The 23,939-nt window shown below is 42.8% G+C and overlaps 1 protein-coding gene across 4 annotated transcripts in view; it reads right to left on the minus strand.

The window, feature by feature from the left end:
* The window catches only part of ZFYVE27 (zinc finger FYVE-type containing 27), a 142,646-nt gene extending 119,001 nt beyond the window's left edge, over positions 1-23,645 (minus strand). The window contains exons 1-6 of one of the 4 annotated variants that reach the window (XM_033942999.1): positions 23,541-23,645; positions 20,320-20,590; positions 17,541-17,611; positions 9,480-9,653; positions 8,895-9,081; positions 1,423-1,518 (exon numbers count right to left, since the gene is read on the minus strand). In XM_033942999.1, coding sequence (XP_033798890.1) covers positions 1,423-1,518; positions 8,895-9,081; positions 9,480-9,653; positions 17,541-17,611; positions 20,320-20,531 — 740 coding nt within the window. In that variant the 5' untranslated portion in view covers positions 20,532-20,590; positions 23,541-23,645. Of the gene's footprint in view, positions 1-1,422; positions 1,519-8,894; positions 9,082-9,479; positions 9,657-17,540; positions 17,612-20,319; positions 20,591-23,394; positions 23,493-23,540 lie in introns of those variants that run through there. The other 3 variants (XM_033942997.1, XM_033942998.1, XM_033943000.1) reach the window with 3 other exon arrangements.
* Between the last annotated feature and the right edge of the window lie 294 nt (positions 23,646-23,939).

Below are 23,939 nucleotides of genomic sequence, written 5' to 3' on the forward strand. Positions count from 1 at the left end.
TGGCTGCTGGCTGCCTCCTCCAATCTTTCGGCCAGCGGTGCAGGGCAGGAGCGATCTCTTTGATCTCCAGCCTGGCCCCGCGCCGCTTCCTGAATGACTACCGTCAGTTCTCGCGGGACTTGCGAGAACTGACGGCAGCCATTCAGGAAGCAGCGCGGGGCCAGGCTGGAGATCAAAAAGATCGCTCCTGTCCTGCACCGCTGGCCGCGAGATTAGAGGAGGCAGCCGGCAGCCGTCAAGCGAGGGAGGTATTTACTGGAGAGGGAGGTATTTAAGGGGGGATTTAAAAAGGTACAGGGGGGATGATGATTGTAAGATAGGCCGCCCATTTAAGCAAGCCGCACCCACTAGGCCGGTTTGCAAAATCAATGTATAAGCCGGGGCCTATCTAAGGGGAAATATAGTACATGCGCATCTTCCTAAGCACTATTCATTAAAGATGCATGCACAAATCCTTTAGCCGACAATTGAAAAGGGAACATGGATGGGACACAGACATTCACTAAAGATGAATGCAGGGGATCTGTGCCTAATTAAGGCACGGAGAATTACACCTAGGTTCAGTTGGTATAAACCTTTGCGTCTAAAATTCAGGTGTGGATCACAGTGCTATGTGCTATTCTATAAATGGCATCCAACTTGGAGCACTGTTTATAGCATAGTGCGCAGCATGCCTTTGGGTGCTATTTACTGAATTTACACTGGGATTCACTAAAGTCAGCGATCGTCACTAAACCTGTTTGGTTTTGCCCAATCAGGGACTTCCTTAGGCTCCTTCCTAAGGAAGTCCCTGATTGACTCAGATGCCTCAGGCCCCTCCCAAGGGAGAAACCCAAGGCGTCTGAGCCAATAAGGGTCTTAGGCCCCTCCCCGTGCATCACCTGATGCACCGAGGATGAGCCTAAGGCCCAGTGTCGTTGCGTGTTTTCAGTACCTCCTGCTCCCAACCTCCAGGAACGGGGGCATGCGGGCTTGGGGGAGGTGGGGGCATCCGGTGGCAGGAGGGAGTGCACATCCCTCCTGCCATTTTTTTTGGGTTCCGTGGGGGGGGGGAGCGGGAGCGTCTGGTGGCAGGTGGGAGTGGGCATCCCTTCTGTCATTTTTTTTTTGGTTCAGAGGGGATGGCAGTGGTTCCTGGGTGCCAGTTTAGGGGGGCATGGCAGAAGCCCTAACAGCAGTGACAGGAGGCTACTTTCCATGTCACTGCTGTTAAGGCTGTGTGCATGTCTTAATTGCTCACTGAGCGATTGAATCGGTTGGGTTTGCATGCAAACTTGATAGTGAATCAATTGCTGCTGAAGAATCGGCCAATAGCAATTAAGTCGCTATCTTTAGTGAATCTAGCAGTCCAGAGTGTAAGTATAAGTCACACAGGCTAAAAGTACACACAGGGATTTCAAAATTACCACTCCTACAACTTACTGAAATGATAAAGCTGGATTTTTCCAGTACAGGAGACTGTATACCATCTCACAGTTGCTACACATCATGCTTAATACACCCTCCAGCTGAATTAAACTGAAAGAAAAGACAATGAAAAATTCTAACAACTTGTTTTCCAGTCATACATACTTATCATGTAACTTCCATCATTAGTTCTTGTAATCCAGATTGAGCTTATTTATTTATTTTTGTATTTTTATTCTGCTTTAATCTAACTGGATTACAAGCGAAAGCAAAACAAAATTACACAATAGATCGATCTCAAGACAGAAAGGATGACAGAGAAACAAGAGTAAGAAAGTGATCAGGATACACAAACAGCTAGAAGTCAAAGCAGTAGATGAATGAGAGATCACATATAGAAATCATGTTCTTGACAGCCAAAGGAGGCTAGGGGTCCAATCAATTACAAATACGCTTGTAACAAGCAGGCTTCCAGAGCAACTTCCAGACCCTCCTCATTTTCTTCAGCACAGCATAGTTTGAATTTCAGATGTTGTTTATGTTTGATTGTCTTCATATACCACATATTGGGAGGATACCTTGGTGGTTTACAACCTTTAAAATGAGTATCAATGGAATACTAACTGGGGGGGTTGGTTGTGGGAGGGAGCAGTTCACCCCAGGTATAGCCCATAAGGTGTTGCTCCGACTCCTCCAAGGGCCGGAGCCAACATCAAGAACTTCTTCCCGGCAGCAACAGCAGCATTCACAATTCGCTGCTCTTGCCAGTGTCGGACCTTCCTCTGCCAGGTCCTACCTACTTCCTGTTTCCATAAAGGCAGGACCCGGCAGAGAGGAAGGCCTGACACCAGCAAGAGCAGCGAATTGTGAATGTTTCACTGCCGACTGCAGGGTGACAAAGGGAGGGACGGAGGGAGAAGGAAGACTAGGTTAGAGAGAGGAGATGAAAGAGAGATGCAAGACCATGGGGAAAGAAAGGAAAGAGGGAACCTGTAAACTGTATATTACAGGTATTGATATTAGATCCCTAGTATGTGTTGAGTTAGGATAAAAATTTGTACCAAAAAAAAACCTACCTTGTACTGTAACTATGGCATATTGTAACCTGTTACCTGCATATTATGTATGCTAACCTGAAACCCATCCTGAGCTCTTTGGGGAGGACAGGGAGATACCAGGCCATGGAGGGGGAGAAGAGATGCCAGGGCATGGGGGAGGGAAGGGAAGGAGACAGAGATGTCAGATCATCAGGAAGGGAGGGAAAGGAGAGATGCCAGAGCATGGAAGGGGAGGAAGAGATGGTAGGGAATAATAGAAGAGAGATACCAGGGCATGGGGGGGAGAGAATGTAAGGACAACTGAGATGCCAGATCATCGGGCAAGAAGGGAGAGAGGGAAAGTAAGGAAAGGAGATGCCAGAGCATGGAAGGACAGGGAGAAATCCTAGGATATGGGGAATGAAAGCAGATGGCAGACCATGGGGTAAGTTGGGGTGGGAAGAATGGAAGGAAAGGAGAAGAGAGAGATGCCATAGCATGGGGGAGGAAGTGGAGACAGAGAAAAATGGAAAACACAGAGAAAGAGGGTGTATGCAGGATGGAATAGAGGGTGAAGAGAAGATAAGGAAAGCAGAAAACAGAGAAGACAACAGATAGAAAAAAGATTTTTTTTTGTTGCTTTAGAATAAAATAGTATCACAGCTGTATTGATAAACATTTATAAATAGAAAATGGAAATAAGGTAATCTTTTTATTGGACTAATTTTAATACACTTTTTACAAACCTTAGAAGACCAAAATCTCCTTCCTCAGGCAGTGGCTTACTAAGGGAGGGGGGAGCGGTCCACCCTGAGTGCAGCTCCTAGGAGGTGCTCCTCCAGATCCCTTTTTATATTGGGAGTGGGGTGTTAAAAACTGAACGGTCTCAGGTGTCACATACCCTAGGTATGCCACTGATGAGTACTAATAGTAGGAGTGTCATTACATAAAAAAGAAAGAAAAACGAAATAATCTGTAGGAGTAGGGAGTACAAAGAGGGAGGAGCCAGACACATTTTATCCTATGGCAGGGCAAAAGAACCATGGTACTGCCAATGAAATTGTCAGCAATTGCTGAAGCAGTGATTCGCAACAAACACTGGTGTGCACCAAAATCTGACGAACAGTGGGTCAATTATTTCCTTGCAAAACACATGCGCTTGCAAGCAGGAGAGAGCACAAAGCAGAATGGTAGGTATTTGAAATCCCTGTAACTGTAGCTGCTCCCTAATTCTGCCTCCCTTACATTCCCACTATTGCTACCAGTCAAAGCTGGAACTATCAAAGATCTGCTACCCACCTCGCCCTCACTGGCAGTCAGCAACACTGCATCCTAAGCCTTACCCAAAAATGTGGGCCCTTCTGATCCTTACCTGTGGTCACAATTACTGTTATTTCTGGCTGCTCTGGGGGAGGATTTGGCCTGAGGGAGCCTCCCCTTCCTAGACACTTTTTCTTCTGCCAACTGATTATTGAGTAGAGAGGGTAAATTTTAAAAGGAAGACAAGTGGCATAACTGGTGTTTGAAAGGAGAAATGGCAAGTTAAGCCTGGGTGCAAGAGAGAGAAGCTATAAATCTGGTATAGAGGTCGAAATGAATCCTAGAGTTGACATATGCCCGCTCCTCTTCAGAAAAATGGCTTTTAGGATTGAGAGAGGTGGGGATTCAGGAACTGGGGAATTCAAGGAACCAAGGATGTGCTGAGACTGGAGTCGGTGCAAAGAATGGCCACCCGGATGGTCTCGGGACTCAAGGATCTACCATACGAAAAACGGCTTGACAAATTACAGCTATACTCGCTCGAGGAGCGCAGAGAGAGGGGGGACATGATCGAGACGTTCAAGTATCTTACGGGCCGCATCGAGGCGGAGGAAGACATCTTCTTTTTCAAGGGTCCCACGACAACAAGAGGGCATCCGTTGAAAATCAGGGGCGGGAAACTACAAGGTGACACCAGGAAATTATTTTTCACTGAAAGAGTGGTTGATCGCTGGAATAGTCTTCCACTACAGGTGATTGAGGCCAGCAGCGTGCCTGATTTTAAGGCCAAATGGGATCGGCACATGGGATCTCTTCACAGGGCAAAGGTAGGGGAGGGACATTAAGGTGGGCAGACTAGATGGGCCGTGGGCCCTTATCTGCCGTCTATTTCTATGTTTCTATGTTTCATGTGAAGGCGTGTGAACTTTACAGCTAAATGGAAACTTGAGAATGGAGGCTAACAGATTTTAGTAAGGATTTAGGGATTATGAAGTAATGACATTTGGAGACATTTGGAGCATTGAGATTAAGCATCAGATTTCTGCATCTCAATGGCCACAAATTTGGTCTTGGAGGATGAGATGTACAGTGTCAGCATCTATGAGACAAACTTGGTTGTTTTTGTTGCATAGAGTGTTTTGGACCCCTGTTATATTACAGAAGTTGGATAGTTCCAAGTTTAATAAATGCTGGCATTGTAATCTGGAACCAGGGACATTAGACCATCTACTTTATTATTGTCCCTTCATTAAATCATTTTGGGATTCAATTTGGACTCAAGTAAATTCTTTATTGGAAAACCATGTTGTGCTCTCATATGATACTGTTTTATTTGGAATGGCTATGAGAAAAGAAAGTCAAATTTCTTCACATAACAACAAACTTTTATTAGTTATGACAGGGGTGGCCATTCAACATATTACCAACAATTGGAAAAATCATAAGAATCTTAATTATACATTCTGGTGGAATTCGTTGTGCCATATTTTTAAGATGGAAAGAGTAATGGCAGTACAAAAAGGGACATATAATAACTTTACAAAGACATGGGGGCCATTGGAAAAATATTGTGATGAATAGACATCATTTCTTTCTATACCTTTTCTTTTCTTTCTTAGTTTTATCTAGCACACTCAAGGAGGGAGGGTGGATTTGAGATGTAATTAAATAGGAGATGTTATAATATTGTTGTATAATATTGCATATTCTACTTTAATTGAACATGGGATGAATGGGGGGAGGGGGGAATTTACATTATTATAGTTCATATGTTAGATAATTGAAGTGCTATATTGAAATTATTTTTATGATACATTTTATGCACTTATTGTTTGATTTGAAAATGAATAAAGATATATATATATTTTTTAATAATTTCTTTATTCATTTTTTCATATTACAACAAGTGTATCAGAAAAATGTATATGATCTTAATACACACTTGATTTACCTTCATGAACACTTTAAGTACAACATATCATATTTATATTCATATTTTATAATGTTCTAAATAATATGTAATTCATTTAATATGTATGACCAATATAAATAAAATAAACCCCCCCTCCCAATCCCTCCCTACCTATTTCAGAAAATCTAACCTAATCCTTTAAAATTTATTAATTAAGTCATACATATTGTGAGATAAATAAAATAATACCCACCCACATTCCCATTTAACAAATATCTTATTATGGGAAAATGTTATTAATCATTACAAAAATCTGCTAATGGCCTCCAAATCTTCTGAAATTTACCAAAGTAACCTTTCTGTGTTGCTATTGTGCGCTCCATTTTATATATATGGCATACCGAATTCCACCAAAAGTTATAACTTAATCTGTCATAATTTTTCCAGTTACATGTTATTTGTTGAATTGCTACTCCAGTTAATATGAATAAAAGTTTATTATTATGTGAGGGAATTTACATTATTATAGTTCATATGTTAGATAATTGAAGTGCTATATTGAAATTTTTATGATACATTTTATGCACTTATTGTCTGATTTGAAAATGAATAAAGATTTTTAAACAAAATGAAGTAATGAGGGCAAGGCACCTGGATGGAGGCGTCTGCAAAGGTGTTTTGTGCTGGAGTATTTGGGACAAAGATGGTGTGGAATGGAGATATGGTTTGAAACTGTGAAGGGTGTGGAGCTGCTGGGGATAAGATAGTGAGAGGAAAGGGACAGATCTGTGAAGGGATGATAGTAGGTAGGATTACAGGAGCTGGGGAAAAGATGGAAAGGGATTATGGGAAGTAGGAGATTAGAAAGGGCTGGAAAGATACTTGGAACAACCCAATCAGAAAAATAAACTACCCACATAACAGTGGCTAAAGAAAAGAAAAAAACACAAAGAAGCAATACTTTTTCAGTTTCTAGTGAATGGAAAAATACCGGTTTTAGAAATGTGTACACCTTATGTCTTTGTATTTTGCTTAGTACAGGCTGAAATGCATCTTTATTTAATTTTTCTATTTCTCCTATGTTGTACACCGAAACAATGACTTCTTGTAATTTTTGGTCCTTCATTCTGTAATTGGTGAGGGTTGGTCTGGGTTCCCTATGTGAGGGATTCTGCTGACCTGGAGTTTTTATGTGGGGGGGCTACAGCAGTCTGATTTACTTGGACTTTCCAGTGGGAGGTGTAAAAGTGGACTTACTTTAGTATTCTATAAAGGGCAGCTGCACGTACAACTGTCATTAAAGGATTTGTACTTAGTGCACATCATTCTGGTGCCTAAGTTTAGGCGACCTATAGAAAATTACCTAAGAGCTGATTATAAGGTTACCACTTCCACCCTCTCTCTCCACCTGTCCTGACTACTTTCGCTCTTATGCTTCCCTCATGCCAAAACCCTCCACACTACTTCCTCCCTTTTCACTTCCATTCTGTTCCCTCCTCTACTTCCCTCTGCTCTGCCACTCTTTCCTAGGGACCAACAACGTCCAGGCTTTACTCCTCCATGCTCTTCATTTGCTCTCTGCATCCATTCAACCTCCAGTGTGCTTTGTGCTCTTACTTATTCTCCATTCCACCCATCTCTTACACACTTCTTGCACTTCATCTCCCAGACCTCTTTGTTCCCTATCCCCAGGCCCCAGGCCTTATCTATTTTGCTCACTCTTCCCCCAAGGCCTGATGCCCAAACTGCAGATATTACCACCACCTGCCTCTTTCCAAGCCGCCAATTCAGTATGTCAGGGGTGTCAAACTCCAGTCCCTGAAGGTCACAAACCATTCAGGTTTTCAGGATATTCCTAATGAATATGCAACAGCAAAGATCTGCATGCACTTATACCGATGAGGCAAAGGGAATGAAAATCAGTCTCACGCATATTCATTATTGATACTCTGAAAACTCAACTGGATTAAGACTTCTGCTGCCAGGGCAGAGAGTGATGCACCCTGCCTCTCACTCACGAATGGCTAGGGTTACCTAATGTCCAGATTTCCCCGGACATGTCCGAGGGTCCAGATGGCTTTTCAAAACCCAGAACTTTGTCCGGGTTAAACTAAACTAAAACTTAGCTTTGTATGTGTCAGGCAACGGGGGGCTGGGGAGGGACTGGGGCATAACGGGATGGGGATGGATAGAACTGGGCGGGGCTGGGGGGGTCGGGTCTAAGGGTCTGGATTTTACTATAGTAAAATAAGGCAACCCTACGCATGGGCCTCTTTCCTGGTCTTGCAGTCCAGCTCACACTTTCTGCATCTTCCCTTCCCCACAGGCCTACAAATGCCAGTATTTCTCTGTCTAACTTCCCCTCAGCCAAATATGAAAAGCCATCATAGAAAAGCATACAATTTCCAATGCTATGAAGCAGGTGTATTTAAGACAATTAGGACTTACATACTGCCTTTTTGTAGTTTTACAGCCACATTCAAAGTGGTTTAAATACAGGCACCTCAAGCATTTTCCCTATCTGGCCTAGTGGGCTCACAATCTTTCTAATGTACCCAGGCAGTGAAGGTTTAAGTGACTTGTCCAGGGTCACAAGGAGCAGAAAAGATTGGGCTCAACAAGTTGTTTAAGTACAGTGGAACCTTGGTTTACGAGCATAATTCGTTCCAGAAGCATGCTCGTAAACCAAAGTACTCGTATATCAAAGCGAATTTCCCCATAGGAACTAAGGGAAACTCGCTTCATTCGTTCCCCCCCACCCCCCGAGGCCAGCGGCGCTGCTCTACCCCCCCCCAAGAACCGGCATTGCTCCCCCCACTCATAAAGGCCCCCCCACGTGATCCGCCATCCCCCCGCTCGTGTCACCCCTCCCCCCCACATGATCCACCATCCCCCCCCCCGCCGCCGTGATCCAGGAACCCAAAGGCCTTGAGCATGCGCAGATGCTCAAGGCCCAGCAAAAAGAAGAAGGCAGATCTTTGGGCACCGGCACGTCCTGTGCGTTGGTGCTGGTGCCGGTGCAAATGGAGGTAAGCAATGTGATCGGGTGCCTGGGGCATGCCGGATCACGGCGGGGGGAGGGGGGAGGCGGCGTGAGCGGGGGGGTGCCGGATCACGGGGGGGGCACTCGTAAATCGAGGCACGCTTGGTTTCCAAGGCGCCGATTTTGTGAATGTTTTGTTCGTCTTGCAAAACACTCACAAACCGGTGCACTCGTAAACCGAGGTACCACTGTATTTCAGTTTTTGCTTCAGAAGAGTATTTTTATAAGTACTTACAAACTTTTGACCTCTGCTACAGCTTCCTGGCGGGAAAGTTTCACTTTCTGAAGGTCTTCTCGGCGGACACTATAGAATTTCCTTCTGGCCAGTTCTGGTTCAGAAAGATGTACTTGAGAGATCTCCTGAAGATATGCCAAGAAGGCAGGCACTGCGATACAAAGGGCACTCACAGTGAACCAAGCACCTAGAATATGAATCCAACAGGAAATCAATGAATTAACCAGTAATAAATTTATTTATTTCTAATATTTCTAGACCGCTTAAAACTAAGCAGTTAACAATTGAAAAACATTCATAATAATTCATACACAATACATTTACAAAATGCATTCAAATTACATTGCAATTATATAGCAATCTTATCCCCTAAAAATAATGTTGAGAGCTCAAAGAATTTACACATTAGCCATCACATTAAATAAAGTGCAATAACCACAGCTTAAAATATATCTACCAGATAGTTAAAAATAAAAAGCCTCCACAAACAGTTGTGTCTTCAACATCTTTCTAAATTGTAAGCGGTCAGAACACATACTCGTCTAAAATATGGTCAGGTGCATCTTATGGAGTGAAAAATACTACCTGCTCTATCCCATCCATATCCCCAGTTCTGTCCAGTCACATTCCAAAGAACTGCCCACTTGACTGTTTGTCTCCTCGGTTGTGGCATCGAGTCACCTTCCTCTTGTAGCAGGAGCCCTGAGATTTTGCATCTCTTATTGCCAGACCGGTTCTGTGGCAGCAGTAACACATCTCCTGCTGATGATGGAAGGGAAGGCTGCTCAGTGCAATGGCATATATAGGATAGAGTGAACCTCAGGAGGAAAAATTAAGCCAAGCCCCCTCTAACATCATTTCTCCCAAAGTACTGGGGATGAACAGGTGGGGAGGGGTGTGGGGAGGAGCCCCTTCAGAGTTCTAGTAAACAAACCCAAACACATTCCAGACCTATAAAGAAAATCTGCCATAGTAATAGAAATGAAATGCAAGATATCAGAGACGCACACTTCCTAAAGATGACTCATTAAAATTAATAAATTTAGAAAAAATGTATTCTATATCTTTGTTGTCTCAGCATTGCTTTGATCCAAGTATCTATTTTTCCTTAGCTTTCTTTCCAGGATCAGTGTCCTTTTGACATTTCTTCTCTCTCTATATCCACCATCCATCGTTCCCCTGTGTCCCTTATCTCTCCTTCAGACATGCTGAATCTCCTCCCCTCCCTGTATGATCTAGCATCTCAAGCGTCTCTCCCCCTCCTTCTTGGACAGGGTCATTCTTTCTTCCCTCTCCCTCTCCAGTCCAGTATTTCTCCTTCTCTCTCTCCCTGCCCACCCCACAGCAGGTACAGCATCTCTCTGTGTCCCCATCCCCCTCCCCCTGTGTGGATCTAGCCTTTTGGCTCACGCCTCCTCGTTTCCCCCTATGAAGTGGGCATCTCTCTCTGACCTGTTTTACTCACACCCACCTCCCTCTTCCCCTCTCACCACACAAGTCCGGCAGTTACTCAGATTTTCAGTTGTCCGCTCAAGGTCATCCCTCAGTGGGATAAACAACTGTAAATCATCAGCCTAATCAATATAAGAATGCCAATGGAGTGAACCATAGCCCTTAAAGTTTGCAAAAAAAAAAAAATGTTAAAGAGCAGATGAGATAATGGGGAACCTTGCAACACTCATGTCGACAGTATAAAAGGAAACAAAGAATAAAGTATATCCCACAATCTTCCAATAAACCAAGGGGCTACCCTTTCCTCTGCCTATTATCCTCCCCTACATGGGTCTTGCATCTTTATTCCTCCGCCCGCCCACCCTCCCATGCCATCCTAAGTGGAGGCAGCTGGCCAGCAGGCACAGCGCTCTAAACAGGCTATTTGCAGTCAGCCCCAATAGGGGCTACTTCCTATAATGTCACTTCCTGGCATTCACAGCTGAGGAAAACTCTGGTGCAGCAGATCGCAGGCAGCCTGTTTACAGTGCTTCTCATGCCACTACTTTGGGAGGGCCACAGGGAGGGGAGGAACAGAGATGCCAGACCCAGGTGGAGCCGCTCAGCGGGAGTAGGATTACCAGATGTCCGGTTTCAATGGACATTTCTTCTTTTTGAGGACTCTTGTCAGGAGTCCAGGCGGCTTTTTTGCTTTGCTTTGCTAATTTTGTCCAGGGAAACCAGACATCTAGTAACCTTACAGTAGTTTGCGCACCTATCCAGAGTCCCTCCCACCCCCCCACCCCCAGCGAGGTCTGGTTCTTGCTCCATTCTTTCCAGTAGCTCCACTGTAACTTTTCAAGCGATGATAGCGTGAATAAAGTACAGTTGACTCCAACTAAGTGCACGTTGGTTAAGCGCGTGCTTCGGTTATCCACAGCCTACCACCATGGCCCCGGTTTTTTACATTAAAATCAATGGATGTAAACTCCGGATAATTGCAATTCTGATAAGCACACAATCTGCTTATACGCACTGATGTTATAAGTCCCACCTCTATTCATTCATGTTACATTCACTCCGGTTAAAAGCAATCACATTCTCACATTGATGAGCCATGTGTTTCAGATCAGCAGTCTAGGCCTGGCCAGGTGTTTGAACTTTCGAAACTGCACCATGGCGTCTTGTGGAGAAAAACCTTTGTCTTTGGCTGAACGTGTTCAACATGCTGGTCCAAAGTTATTGTCTTTGGCTGAACGTGTCGATGTCTTAAAGAGACTTGATCAACAGGAGAGTCAGGTCTCTATTGCAAAATATTATAGTGTTTATCCTAGCCAGATTTCTAGGATTCACAAAAAAAAGCAAGCCATATTGAAAGACTGGCAAAAAAACAGCAATCCTAACAGATAACAAAAAAGAATTAGGAAGGCTGGAGACGATGAACAGGCGTTGCTGCGATGGTTTGCTGAAGCTAGAAGTTGTAAACTGCCAATCAGTGGGCCTCTGCTGATGGAGAAAGCAGCACAGCTATCCGAAGAACTGGGCGTAGAAGACTTCAAAGCAACAAACGGATGGCTAGAGAGGTGGAAAGTTTGTAACGGCATAAAATAAGCAGCATGGAGAAAAACAAGACGCCTAGGAAGTGATGTCATAGAAAGAGCCAACGCTGTCACGACAGCAGCTTGGGGGTTGCTGCTCATGCAAGGAACATTACAGAGGTATGGGGGAAGGGAAGCAGCACACACATGGCAGGAGAGGGCAGAGAATAGGGCAGGGGAAGGGCACCACTCACCCTTGCTACACCACTGAGAAAGCTTCCGGGTCACTGAAGGCAGTGGCGCCGCTGGAAAGAATGATGAGGAAGCACCAGATCCCGCGGGAGGGAGGTGGGAATAACATGGGAAGGGTAAGAGACATGCTGGACCATGGGAATAGAAAGGAAAGGGAAGATGCCAGACCTCCAAAGGAAGAAAGGGAAGGTCAGGTAGAGATGCCAGACCACGGGAGGGGGGGAGCGAAGGAAATAGATGTCACACCACTGGATGGGGAAGAAAAGAGAGATGCCAAACCAAGGAAAGGATGATGGAGGGAGAGATTCCAGACTAAAGCAGGGGGAGGGGAAGGGAAAGACAGAGAGATGCTAGACCACAAAAGGGGAAGGAGGGAAAGGAAGAAGGGGAGAGAGATGCCAGGCTTAGGAATGACATAAATCCCAGACCATAGGAGAAGGAAGACAGATATCAGACCACAGGAGAGAGAAAGAGAGGGAGGAGATGGTACACAGGGATGAAGAAGGAGGACACGGTGCACAGGGATGGGAGGGGGTGGGGAAGGGAACAGAGATGGAAGAAATGTTGTTTATGGATAGATGAGATAGGGGAGAAGAAAGAGGAAGGAGATGGCACACATGGAGGGGGAAGGCAGAGAGAGGGAGGAGAGAGTGCACATGGAGAGATGGGAAGGGAAGGACAGACATGGAAAAGCAGATAAGATATGAGAAAAAGCTGTACATGTGACCAAAGCCAGGTGTTGTGGTAGAAATGAATGTCGTGAAGCATTATTGGAGCCATGGCCCCATGTGAGAAGATATTTGCCAGCAATTTGTTCAGGTTTTGGAAGACCCTGAGCTTGGGGCCATGTCTGGAGTGCCTCTGCGAATGTGCGGACATTAACATGATGGCATCACATGCATGTATGCATGCATGAGAATGTCGTCACCATGTTGATGTCCACACATGCGTGGAGGCCCTTTAGATGCAGCCTGGAGCTCAGGGAAGGAGACACAAGGTTACTAGGGGGGCGGGGCTATGGCAGAATGGGGTGGGGATGGGCAGAATGATGGGGGGGGAGTTGGGGCAGAACACGGCAGGGCCACATGTCCTCTTTTTTTAACGAGGAAATCTGGTAATCCTAAACTGGAGACTCTCAGACTTTGGTGGGATTGTGGGAGTTGTCCTGCCAAAGCAGATTTGACAGGTCTGTACCCATTGTGCCAACTATTTTCCATTTCTTGGAAAAGTCCATCTTTTTGTGTGTTGTTTACTTTCTGCCATCTACAAATTCAATTCAAAATGCATTAAAGTAGGAGTACATGTCATTGATTTACCCAAAATATTCTACTCTTCCAAAGTGAAAGAACAATTATAGAAATATGCAAAAAATATTTAATGCCAAAAAGTCGATTATATAAGTCTTTACACCCTTTGTTATAGCAAACTCAAATTAGCTGTGGTTCCAAAAGTTGCCTTAACAAGGTCAATAAGGCATTAAGCAGAGCCCATCTGGCCCAATCATAGCAGTGAGTTGATTGAAATAGTCCCGAATGAAGAATCAAATTGTTTCTATTGTATGAAGCGAGTTTGAAGCAAAAATATAAAAATGACAGGTATAGAGCTGCCAAATAATTCTGAGATACAGTCATTCAAAAAAGTACAGACCGGCAGAAGGCTATATAAAAATCTGAATGTACTTGATAATACCTTGGGGAACTGTCAGGTCTATAATGATAAAGTGGTAAACAGTTTGGGCACCACCAAGATACTGCCTTGATCAGACAGTTCTTCAAAATCTGTACCTGTGAGATAAGAAAACTGCTGAGGAAGGTCACAATGAGACCAACAATTATTTTTTAAAGAACTACAGGTGTCTCAGGCTGAGATTAGTGAAAACATTGACTTTAATAGTTTCAAGATAACTCTACAAACTTCGTTTATATGGAAAGCTAGCAAGATGGGAATCACCGTAGAAGTAAAGACATATCGTGTGCTGCATAGCATTTGCAAAGAACACTTCAAGGACACTATAGGTGTGTGGGATATGCTTTTCTGATGTGATGGGACCAGAGGAAAACATTTTGATCTGAATATTAAGCAAATGTGATCTAAAATACAAAACACACACCAAAGGATCAAAAAGTGAATTACTGTACACATCCTACAAAATGGTGATTAATAACAATTTTGGGCCCCTTTTACAAAGCCTTGCTGCTGGAGTAAACATACCGATGCCCATAGAACAGAATGGGCTTCAGTGCATTTACCATGACAGCATCGCTACTGTGGCTTTGTAAAAGGGGCCCTTTGATTTTTCAATTTTAATCTTTATAATTATTTGTGAATTCAATGCAATTAATACTGGACAAAAAGGACCTCAAACTTTTTTAATAGCACTACTGCAGAGCATCTCTTAGAGACAGTCAGGGCCAGATTCTAAACGACGTCTACATTAGGCACTGCTAGGTGCCTTAATCAAGGATGCCTCACTTTGGAATCTGCACGCAACTTTTTATTTTTTTTAATTGGCATGGTAACTGACCGCGCCAATTTTCAGCTAATATATTTAAAATGGAACGAGCAATAGCAATACAAAGAGGGACTTATACTAAATTTATAAAAATATGGGGGCCATTGACAAAATATTGTAGTGAATAGTCATCACTTCTTCTCTTTTGGCACACCAAAGGGGTGTTGGGAACAATCTTACATAATATGTTATAATATGTTCTACAATATGTGTATATTCTGATTGAAAATAAGATGAAGGTTGGGAGGTAGGGGGGTTAAATGTATCATTAGATTTTTATGTAGTAGATATCAAAGTGCTATTGTGTAATAACTTGTTGAATTATATTATTTTGTGCACTTGTTGTCAAATTTGAAAATGAATAAAGAATTATTTTAAAAAAAACACAATTTTCAGCCAATCAAAAAAAAATTTAATTAAGAGTTCAGCACCAAATTGCAAAAGGGAGTTAGTAACCTTTGTATCAGCCACTAGTCCCATTGAATTTTCTCTATATGCATGCAATCTTGAACTGTGTTCTTCTTTTTATTGCAAACCAGTGTAATTCCCTCAATAATGGACTAGCCTTGTCAAAATAGCTCAGTCTGAAGATTAACCAAGCTGCTGTGTTTTGGAGTAACTGCAGTGTCTTGCATTCCCTATGATTCCGTAATACAGGGAGCTGCAGTAGTCCAAATATGAGAGCAAAATAGCTTGTACAACTATCCTGAAACTAGTTTGACTCAGAACAGGTTTGATTGATCTGAACTGTCTTAATCTAAAGAATAATTTTTTGACCGAGGAATCAATCTGGTTTACAAGGGTTAGATAAGAATCAAGAATAACGCCTAAACTCAGCAATTACCCCTTCTGCTCAATATCAAAGGTGCTCAGTCCCCTACTGCACCCCCCATAGCTGGCACTTACGGTACGGTACGAGTAATGATGCTTGTTTTGTTTTCCTGATGGCCTGTGTATTGATGCTCTAGGACCTGATTAAATAGAATACTGGAAATTATGACTGTTATGGTACCGTAAATTTGTGTTATAGGTTGTAGCAGAGAAAGGCAAGTGTTTTAATGTGCTTTAGGCAAGTATGATATGGCGAGTTATAAGAGGAATGGTCTTACCTCCATTGTTGAGCAATATTAAGGTGCCCTTTTACCAAGCCAAGCTAAAAAGTGGCCAGTGCTGTAGCACATGAGCCCTTAACACCATCTATTTTGTAGGTGGTAAAAGCTCAACCTGCTAACCATGTGCTAATCAGTGCACAGTGATGTAGCTGTGCTAACTGATTAGGGCAGAACACTCTCTGCCCCAAGATTTGCCCCCTAAGCTAAAAAATAAATTCTATTTTTTTAGCACGTGGGTAGTGCATGTTGACCCCACAATTACCGCAGGATGCAGTAGTGCTTTTTAACCTGGAGTAAGCATGCATTAGTTCTTACTGCAGCTTAATAAAAGGACCCCTCAATTCATTACAGAACTGGAGGTGCAGATTTATATTGAGATGCAATAGATGCAGTCCAATCCTATCTAGAGAATGGCACAGGGACAAAGTTTGTCCCCATTCCCACAGCTCTGTCCCCATCCCATCCCCACAAGTTCTGTCCCCATCTCTTAACCATCCCTACAAATTTTGTCCACTTCCATGCCCCAACCCCATGAGCTCTCTCCCTGTCAGCTCTGTCTGATCCCATCTGCACAAGCCTTGAATAGTTAAGATTTTATATTTAGAACATTTTATTAAAGTATAAAAAGAAACAATATTCTGTACAACTGTCATTTTATAAATCACAAATAATACCGAACAGGGATCAACAAAATCCCTGTCTCCACTTCCATTCCCCCTCACAAATATCCCCTCCACTATCAAGAAAACTGAAGCAGCCATGGGTCCAGCAGCAGCAGAGTCCCCTCTCCCCCTTTCAGCGAGTCCAGCAGAATCCTCCTCCCTGCAGTCCAGTGGCAATGGCAATAGACCAGTGGCACCCTTCCCCTGCGGGTTGGCAGTGCTATGCCTTCATCCCCACCTCCCCTCTCACGCCTGTTGTATCTTAAGAAGCCTCAGTCACACCACGAAGAAGAATCTTCACAGGCCTGCTCCAGGGCCTTCCTTCTACCGATCTTCTCTTCTGATGCAACTTCCTGTTTGACAAAGACAGGAAATTACATCAAGGAAGGACTCAGCAGAAGGAAAGCCTCAGAGGCAGGCCTATGAAGATTCTTCTTCATGGTGTGGCTGAAGCTCCTTAAAGTAAAGGGGCAGAAGGTGAGGTAGGGAAGAAGACATAGAGATGGCAGGTTTTTGTTTTTACTGTGGGAACAAGGATTTTTACTGCTCCCATGGAGCAGTAAAAGGTTTTGCTCCTATACCTGCTTTAGTGTCCAAATTTTTCCTTGTTCCCACGGATCTACCCAGGTTCGCTGTGGTTTACTGTGGGGATCCAGCCAAGTGTCATTCTCTAGACTTCACTTCCATATAGAAGACTTATCATCATTCAACCATCAGTTACAATGGTAGCTTTATTGGATGTCTGATACTGGACACGATGGGGGGAGTTCTTTATGCACAGAAAAATCTTGGAAGTTTTTCTTTAGTGTTTTTTATGGCTAACTTGAAAGTGGGAGGAGAGCAGTGACGTAGAGGTGGGCACAATATCATTTTTGCCTTCTCTGTTGCCATTCCCAATATTTCTGTCTAGAAATGCTCTGGCTTGCTGGCCTCTGCATCCCCACCCTGACTGATCAATTATCCAGCCCCAAAAGATCCATGCTACATCGGCCTCTCACAACTAATGTGAGCTCAATTTTTAAAAAGAGAAAGGAAATGGGAACCATATTTGCCTGGGGTGCAGAACACACAGATCATGGTTCTGACCTCCTAATCATTTCTGTACCCACCTGTAATTATGCTAAAACTCCATTCCTTACCTTTATGTAGTGTGAGCAGCAGGAAATTAAGGGCAAAGCAAGTCAAAAGAGAACATATGGGCATCTGCCACCTACAAAAAAAAAATTATTGCTATAATATTATTTAACAATGTCGCAATTAAAACAAAATTATAGAACTGAGAAGTCAGGGGCAATGATGGCATTAAGGGCTAGATTTACTAAAAGACACTACCACATCTCATAAGTGGTCAGTGGCTCAGCTGTTTGGGGAAACTAAAATGGGAGGGCCAGGGGTAGGGTCTGAGAATATATGTCAAAGAATAAGTGTCAAGAGAAAGTGGAACCAAATAATTGCCTGACTACATGGTCCATAAATAGTATAAACTAAGAAAACGCACCCACCATGGAATTATGCACTACTGAGATATTCCTAAATTGTTCTTTACTTGTGTCTCTTCTATCAATCTTTATGTTAGTATATTCAAATCTTCTAAAAGTCTAAACAGTATTATTTGAATGATATTATTTAATTTGATATTATTTTAAGGGGGTGAAAAAGTCTGAGTATGGAGCAATTAACCCAACTGGGTTTCAAGCGGGATAAGTTCACCCATTCCCAGTCAAATCATAGGCAAAAAACCCCAACCCTTCCTATTCATCAACTCAATTATTTAATGTTTTGATTTTTACTTTTTTACCTTTTTACTTTATTATATTTCGCTTAGACATATTGTGAGTTCATATTCATATACTTTTGGGAATTTTCCCCTTGCATAGTCAATTCAGAAAATACAGCAAGACACAAAATTACAAACCAGCAATTCAATTTTATCATCTCAATAATTCGTATCGGCCAAACTACTTATCTGCCATTTGCTTGTCATCAGCTTTTCATGGAAAAATCACTGTTGTACTGTAATACACTGCCACACTATAATAGACACTGCATCTATAATCTCTTCTGCTGCATCAGGGTGACTAATAGGCAGCTATTTTTTAATAGCGTTATGTTTCTATGTGGATCTGGTGCAGATCCAAAGAGGAAGTAACAAAATCTGACCAGAATAAGGTACAATATCCTGGGCAGTCAAATTTCTGTAGCTGGCAATATATCTTTCACACTCTGTACCAGAATAATCGACTGTTTTTATTTTACCAGTATACCAGACAAGCCATCCAGCTCCATGCAGCTTTTTAATCCCCTTAAAATAATATTGTTTAGACATTTAGAAGATTTGAATATACTAACATAAAGATTGATAGAAGAGACACAAGTAAAGAACAATTTAGGTATATCTCAGTAGTGCAGAATTCTATGGTAGGTGTTTTTTTCTTAGGTATATATCCTACCAACATTCATAAGAACATCATAAGAATTGCTATACTGGAACAGACCAAAGGTCCTTCAAGCCCAGAATCTTGCTTCCAACAGTGGCAACCCCATGTCCCAAGACAACAGGAGATCACTAATGATCTCCTGCAGCCTGCGACAAACTCAGAAATCCAATGTCTGCACCAATATCCAGCAACCAGCATTGAATTTCTGGTCTATTTTTGGCTGTCTGAAAAATAGTTGACTAGGCCAATATTCAGCACCCAGCCAGCTAAGTCTCAACAGCCAAAGATACATCACTCTTTTAGGTGACTCTATCTGACCAGCGAATTTAGTTGGCAAGCCACTGAATATTGGCTGTGATCAGCTATGTCACGCAACATGGCCAGCCATTGGGCAATCCACTAAGTTGGATATTCAGCGGAAGATAGCTATCTCCCACTAAATATCACGGGATAGCTGGCTATGTGCTATTTAGTCAGTCAGAAGCTAGCTGAAATAAGAGTGCTGAATATTGGCCTCATATATCTTTTAGGTGACAGAATTGTTCTTAAATGATGTCTACATCCAACATTTTCCCCATCTCATCCTCTCAGTTTATCTATCCCCCCTTCCCCTCTCCCACTCCTCCAGCATCTAATCATTCTCTCCACCACCCCCACTCCCGGCAGCATCTCTTCATGTCTATCTAGCCATCCCTCCCCCTGGGTCCACATACCTCCTCTCTGTCCATTCCCAGCAGAGGAGCAGGTCCCACTCTCTCCCAGGGTCCAGCAAACCACTCTTTCCAACCCCTACCCCGTGCCTGCTTGCAGGTGCCAGCGTCTCTCATTCTCCCATTAATCGCCTGCATGTACCTGCACTTTAGACAGTAAAGCAGGGTTCAGCTTGCTCCAGTGACCCTCCAGCCCAGCTTCCTCAAGAAATTCCCCACCATGGCACTCACTCCCACCTTGCTCCAGCACCCCCTATCCTTAAAATCTACTGCTTGCTCCAGCTTTCCTCCGTCACCCCACTCCTCTCTACCTATATCACAATAGCAAATGAGGCAAACAGCTATTCCATTGGGCCACTCTCGCCTCATCTGCTGTCAATAAAATTACCATCATCTCATGTAGACAATTTAATACTACTGTGGTATAAATCAATATATTCATGATAAACAACCTTTTTATGACTGAGTATTTGCAATTTTTGGGAGTTAGCCTCTCTTGTTGGACTAAAGCAGGGCTGCCCAATTCCGGTCCTTGAGATCTACTGTCAGGCCAGGTTTTCAGGATATCCACAATGAATATGCATGAGAGAGATTTGCCTGCACTGCCTTCTTGGTATGTAAATCTCTCTCATGCATATTCATTGTGGATATCCTGAAAACCTGGCCTGACAATAGATCTCGAGGACCGGAATTGGGCAGCCCTGGACTAAAGCTTACCAAATTTGTGTAAACGCTATAATCAAAAGAGTCTTTGCTGAGATGTGAAATACCTGAGCAAATATTTAATTCCTTCCCAAGCATCAGTAAGAGGCTCCAGGTAAAGCAGAAGTCTTTTGTACGATATAACCAGGTTGAAGAGGTCAAAGGCCTGAGATTTGTTGGATGTCTGAGGAGGCTCTGTCTGTGAATCCGCCATCGAAGGGCTCCCTTCTTGCCCATTCACACCATCCATAGCACCAACATCTTTATCTGTTGCTTGCATGACGGAAAATAATTTGATAGTTGCAACTGTTCTGTATAAGAAAACCTGGCCGTACAATCCTAGAAAGGAAGCACTATACAATATCAATATTTTGTGAATTAGAGATGCTGAAGTAGAAAAAAAAAAAATTCAAAGCCACATTCACACCTTATACCTTCACTAGTACCTTTATTTCCAGTGAACTTAAAACCTGAGTAAGTCAGCATATATGACAGTAAAAAGTCAAAATGTCTTACCCTTCAGAGAAGGGCATACTCTAGAGCAGTGGCCTTCGTTCATTTTTAAACTAGGACCACTTTGGATTCTAATGATCAAAAGGATAGCTGCTAAATATCTTCACATGGGGGGACGATAAAATTGCTGACCAGTGTGTATCAATGATATTCATCCCTACAGCTTCAGATTTTATTGGTGAGTATTCTCAAGGCTGTGACCATTTCCAAATGCAATCTCTTGTCTATTGAGAAATGCCTTATCCTTCAAGCATGTGCTCTTCCCCCTATCTACTTTTCCCTTTTTGTCCTGAGTCTAAGTAGAGAAGCAGAATAGCATGAAAAAAGAAACAGAAAGGCAATGACGGCCACCAAAGATGTCTCTGGGGGCTTCTGCAACAGCCTCCTAGACTTTTTCTGAGCTTGACCTGTCCGTATTCAATATTGTAACTGGAGTGGAAAGTGAAAACTGCAACTGGACCTGACCTAGTACCATTATTTTTGTTAAAAATTACCACTGAAGACCTACATTTTGGACTAGATTCAGTAAATGGCACCCAAATTTGGACACTAAAAAAATTCATGTTGAGCACCATTCTTTGGACATGAAGATTTATGCAAAGTGAAACTTGGTGTAAATTAGACACAGATTCCCCAAATTCTATAATATTGCGTGCATCTTTAGTGAATGCCCCTACCATGGCCACGCCCCTTTTTCCGATGCATGCTGAAAGATTTACGCATGTGTCTTTATAGACTAGCGCTTAGCAAGATGCAGATACAGATCTTAATGGGAGCCAATTAACAAATAATTGCTTGTTAGCACCCAATTACTAAACTGAGAACAAAGAAATGCTCTGTGTACATTGATAACTACACCAGGTAAATTACACTTTTCCCTCCATATCTGCGGTTTCCATATCTGCGGATTCGCTTATTCGTGATTTTTCGGCTGCTGACTCCGCCCTCCAAAATTACATCATCATTAAAGTTCTTTTTCCTTTTACTGTACCGATAAAAAAGTTTATCGCTTACCATTCACTCTGAAAATCGCTGCTTCCATGCTTTCTCCCACAAATTCACTGCTTCCCTGCTTCCCAGTGTGCACTGAGAAAAACGCTGTTGTAATGATGCTATCTTACCAGTCCTCATTAAAGCTATGGTGGCGGTAGTAGGTACAGATGCATGAATTGTAGAAGAGTTGTTTGAAAGCTGGTTTGTTTGGGGGTTTTTTTAGCAGTACCATAGATGAATGTACGTAACGATAGTTATTGCTTAATAAAAATTATAGTTATTATTTTCAAGAAGTTCTGTTGTTACCAAAGGAGGCTATTTTAAACAAATTATTACATTAATACCAAAACTAAAACTTTAGCCTCAATTTCTGGAAATGAAGTTAAGCAAGCTCTAGAGATTGGTAATATATCACAGGACAGTCTTGATTTAACAGCATTCTTGGAAAAGTAAGAATCAGAGATTGTGACTTGTGCAACCCTTCTTGTAACCTTTGGTTTTCTACAAGATAGAGATCATACTATGAAATTATACTTTTGCCATAAAGAGAAGCTTTTTATGGGTCAAAAGATTTGTTTTTTTCCTGACTTAAAAGTTACACAAGAGCGTAGAAAGAAATTCTTATAAATGAGGCAGCAAGTCTTTTCACTTGGTGCCAAATTTTTATTATGTTTTCCTTTCAAATGTTGTGTAACATATTTCTCTAAGAAATATATCTTTTTTTGATCCATATCAGCTGAAAATATTTCTGAATGCAAGAAGACTGGAGCTTGCTGTAGTCTCAAGTGTAGAAGCTCGGTAGCTGGTATCATGAAGGAATTTGGCTCTTCTCAGTCATTCCTTATTTGATTGTTATTCCTTTGTATAAATCCTGGCTTCAGGAGTAATTTTCTTTGAGACTCTCCCCCCCACCTTCAGTGTACTGATGAGCAATATTTGATTTCTAAGCTAGATACTTGGAACCTGGGTTGACCACTGATGGAAACAGGATACTAGGTTTGATGGACCTTCAGTCTGTCGCAGTATGGCAAATTTATCAAGTGTATTCTTGTTAATTATTCTTCAAAATGCAATTTTTTCTTTTGTTAAGTTGTGGCACTTGACAGATTTTGGAATTTATTACCAGTATTTTTTTGGGGGGGAGGGGGTATAAACACAGCTAGTACCTTAGAATATTTATTTTTGTATATTTTTGATTGAATGCTAAAGAAAAGGGTGGGAAGGGAATAAATTTATTTATTTGATGTTATACTAGAAAGAAATTCAAGTGATGTATTTAATTTTAAATGCTTTATTATTTGTACACTTGTAAGATTAAAAAATGAATAAAGAATTAAAAAAAATAATAATAAAGATAGAAAGTTGACAGTAGCTTCATTCTGTGCGTCTGAAAGAAATCAAATTGACAGCACACGTCCGCGCCCACTGTTCTGCGTATACTCTTAGCCTCACACAAACATGTGCAATAAAGTTAGGTGACGCTAATATTTATGCTGAAGTTCAGGCACAGGTGGGTGCTGCACTTTTGTTTTCTTCAGACAGTGAAACTACCCCCCTAAGTCTGTGCACAAGGCAGCTGAGGGTGAAGAAACGTGGCCAAAATCACAAGGAGCGTTAATGGGACTTGACAGAGATACCGAGTCACACGCATTCGGTTGCTCTCACGCCGAGCATCCCTCTTCACGCACAACCGGAGAGCAGAAGACCGACCGGTCTCCTCTCCCCGTGGTCTGCCGTCTCTCTCCCCGGTCTACGTCTCCCCCTCCTACCGTTAAACTGTTACCTGAGTTCGCCCACCACCAATCCCGCACACTTCCTCCTTCCTCTGACACAGCCTCTCTCTCTCTCCGACGCGTCCCGCCTGGCCGGAAACAGGAAGTTACGTCAGAGGACGGCAACTCAGGAGAGTCGAAGGAAAGCTTGCATCAGAGGAAGGCGGGCGCTGGCGAAGGAAAGCGGCGGGCGATCTCAAAGACTTGCAGACAGAGAGAGAGAGCTGAGGAGATGGAAGTAGTTCCTGCATGGTTCATGAGTGCGAGTGCAGGAGCCTCTCGGTGCTCAACCACCCGGGATCCTCCTAGACGTCCGAATGCCGCCTCCTGTTCAGCGCCGCCGCTCTTGCGGGACTGGGTAAAACGCGGATTGTACGGATCTCGCACGCCCTTAAAAAAGATCTCCTTAC

The sequence above is a fragment of the Geotrypetes seraphini genome, chromosome 4, assembly GCF_902459505.1.
Source record: "Geotrypetes seraphini chromosome 4, aGeoSer1.1, whole genome shotgun sequence".
NCBI lineage: Eukaryota > Metazoa > Chordata > Amphibia > Gymnophiona > Dermophiidae > Geotrypetes > Geotrypetes seraphini.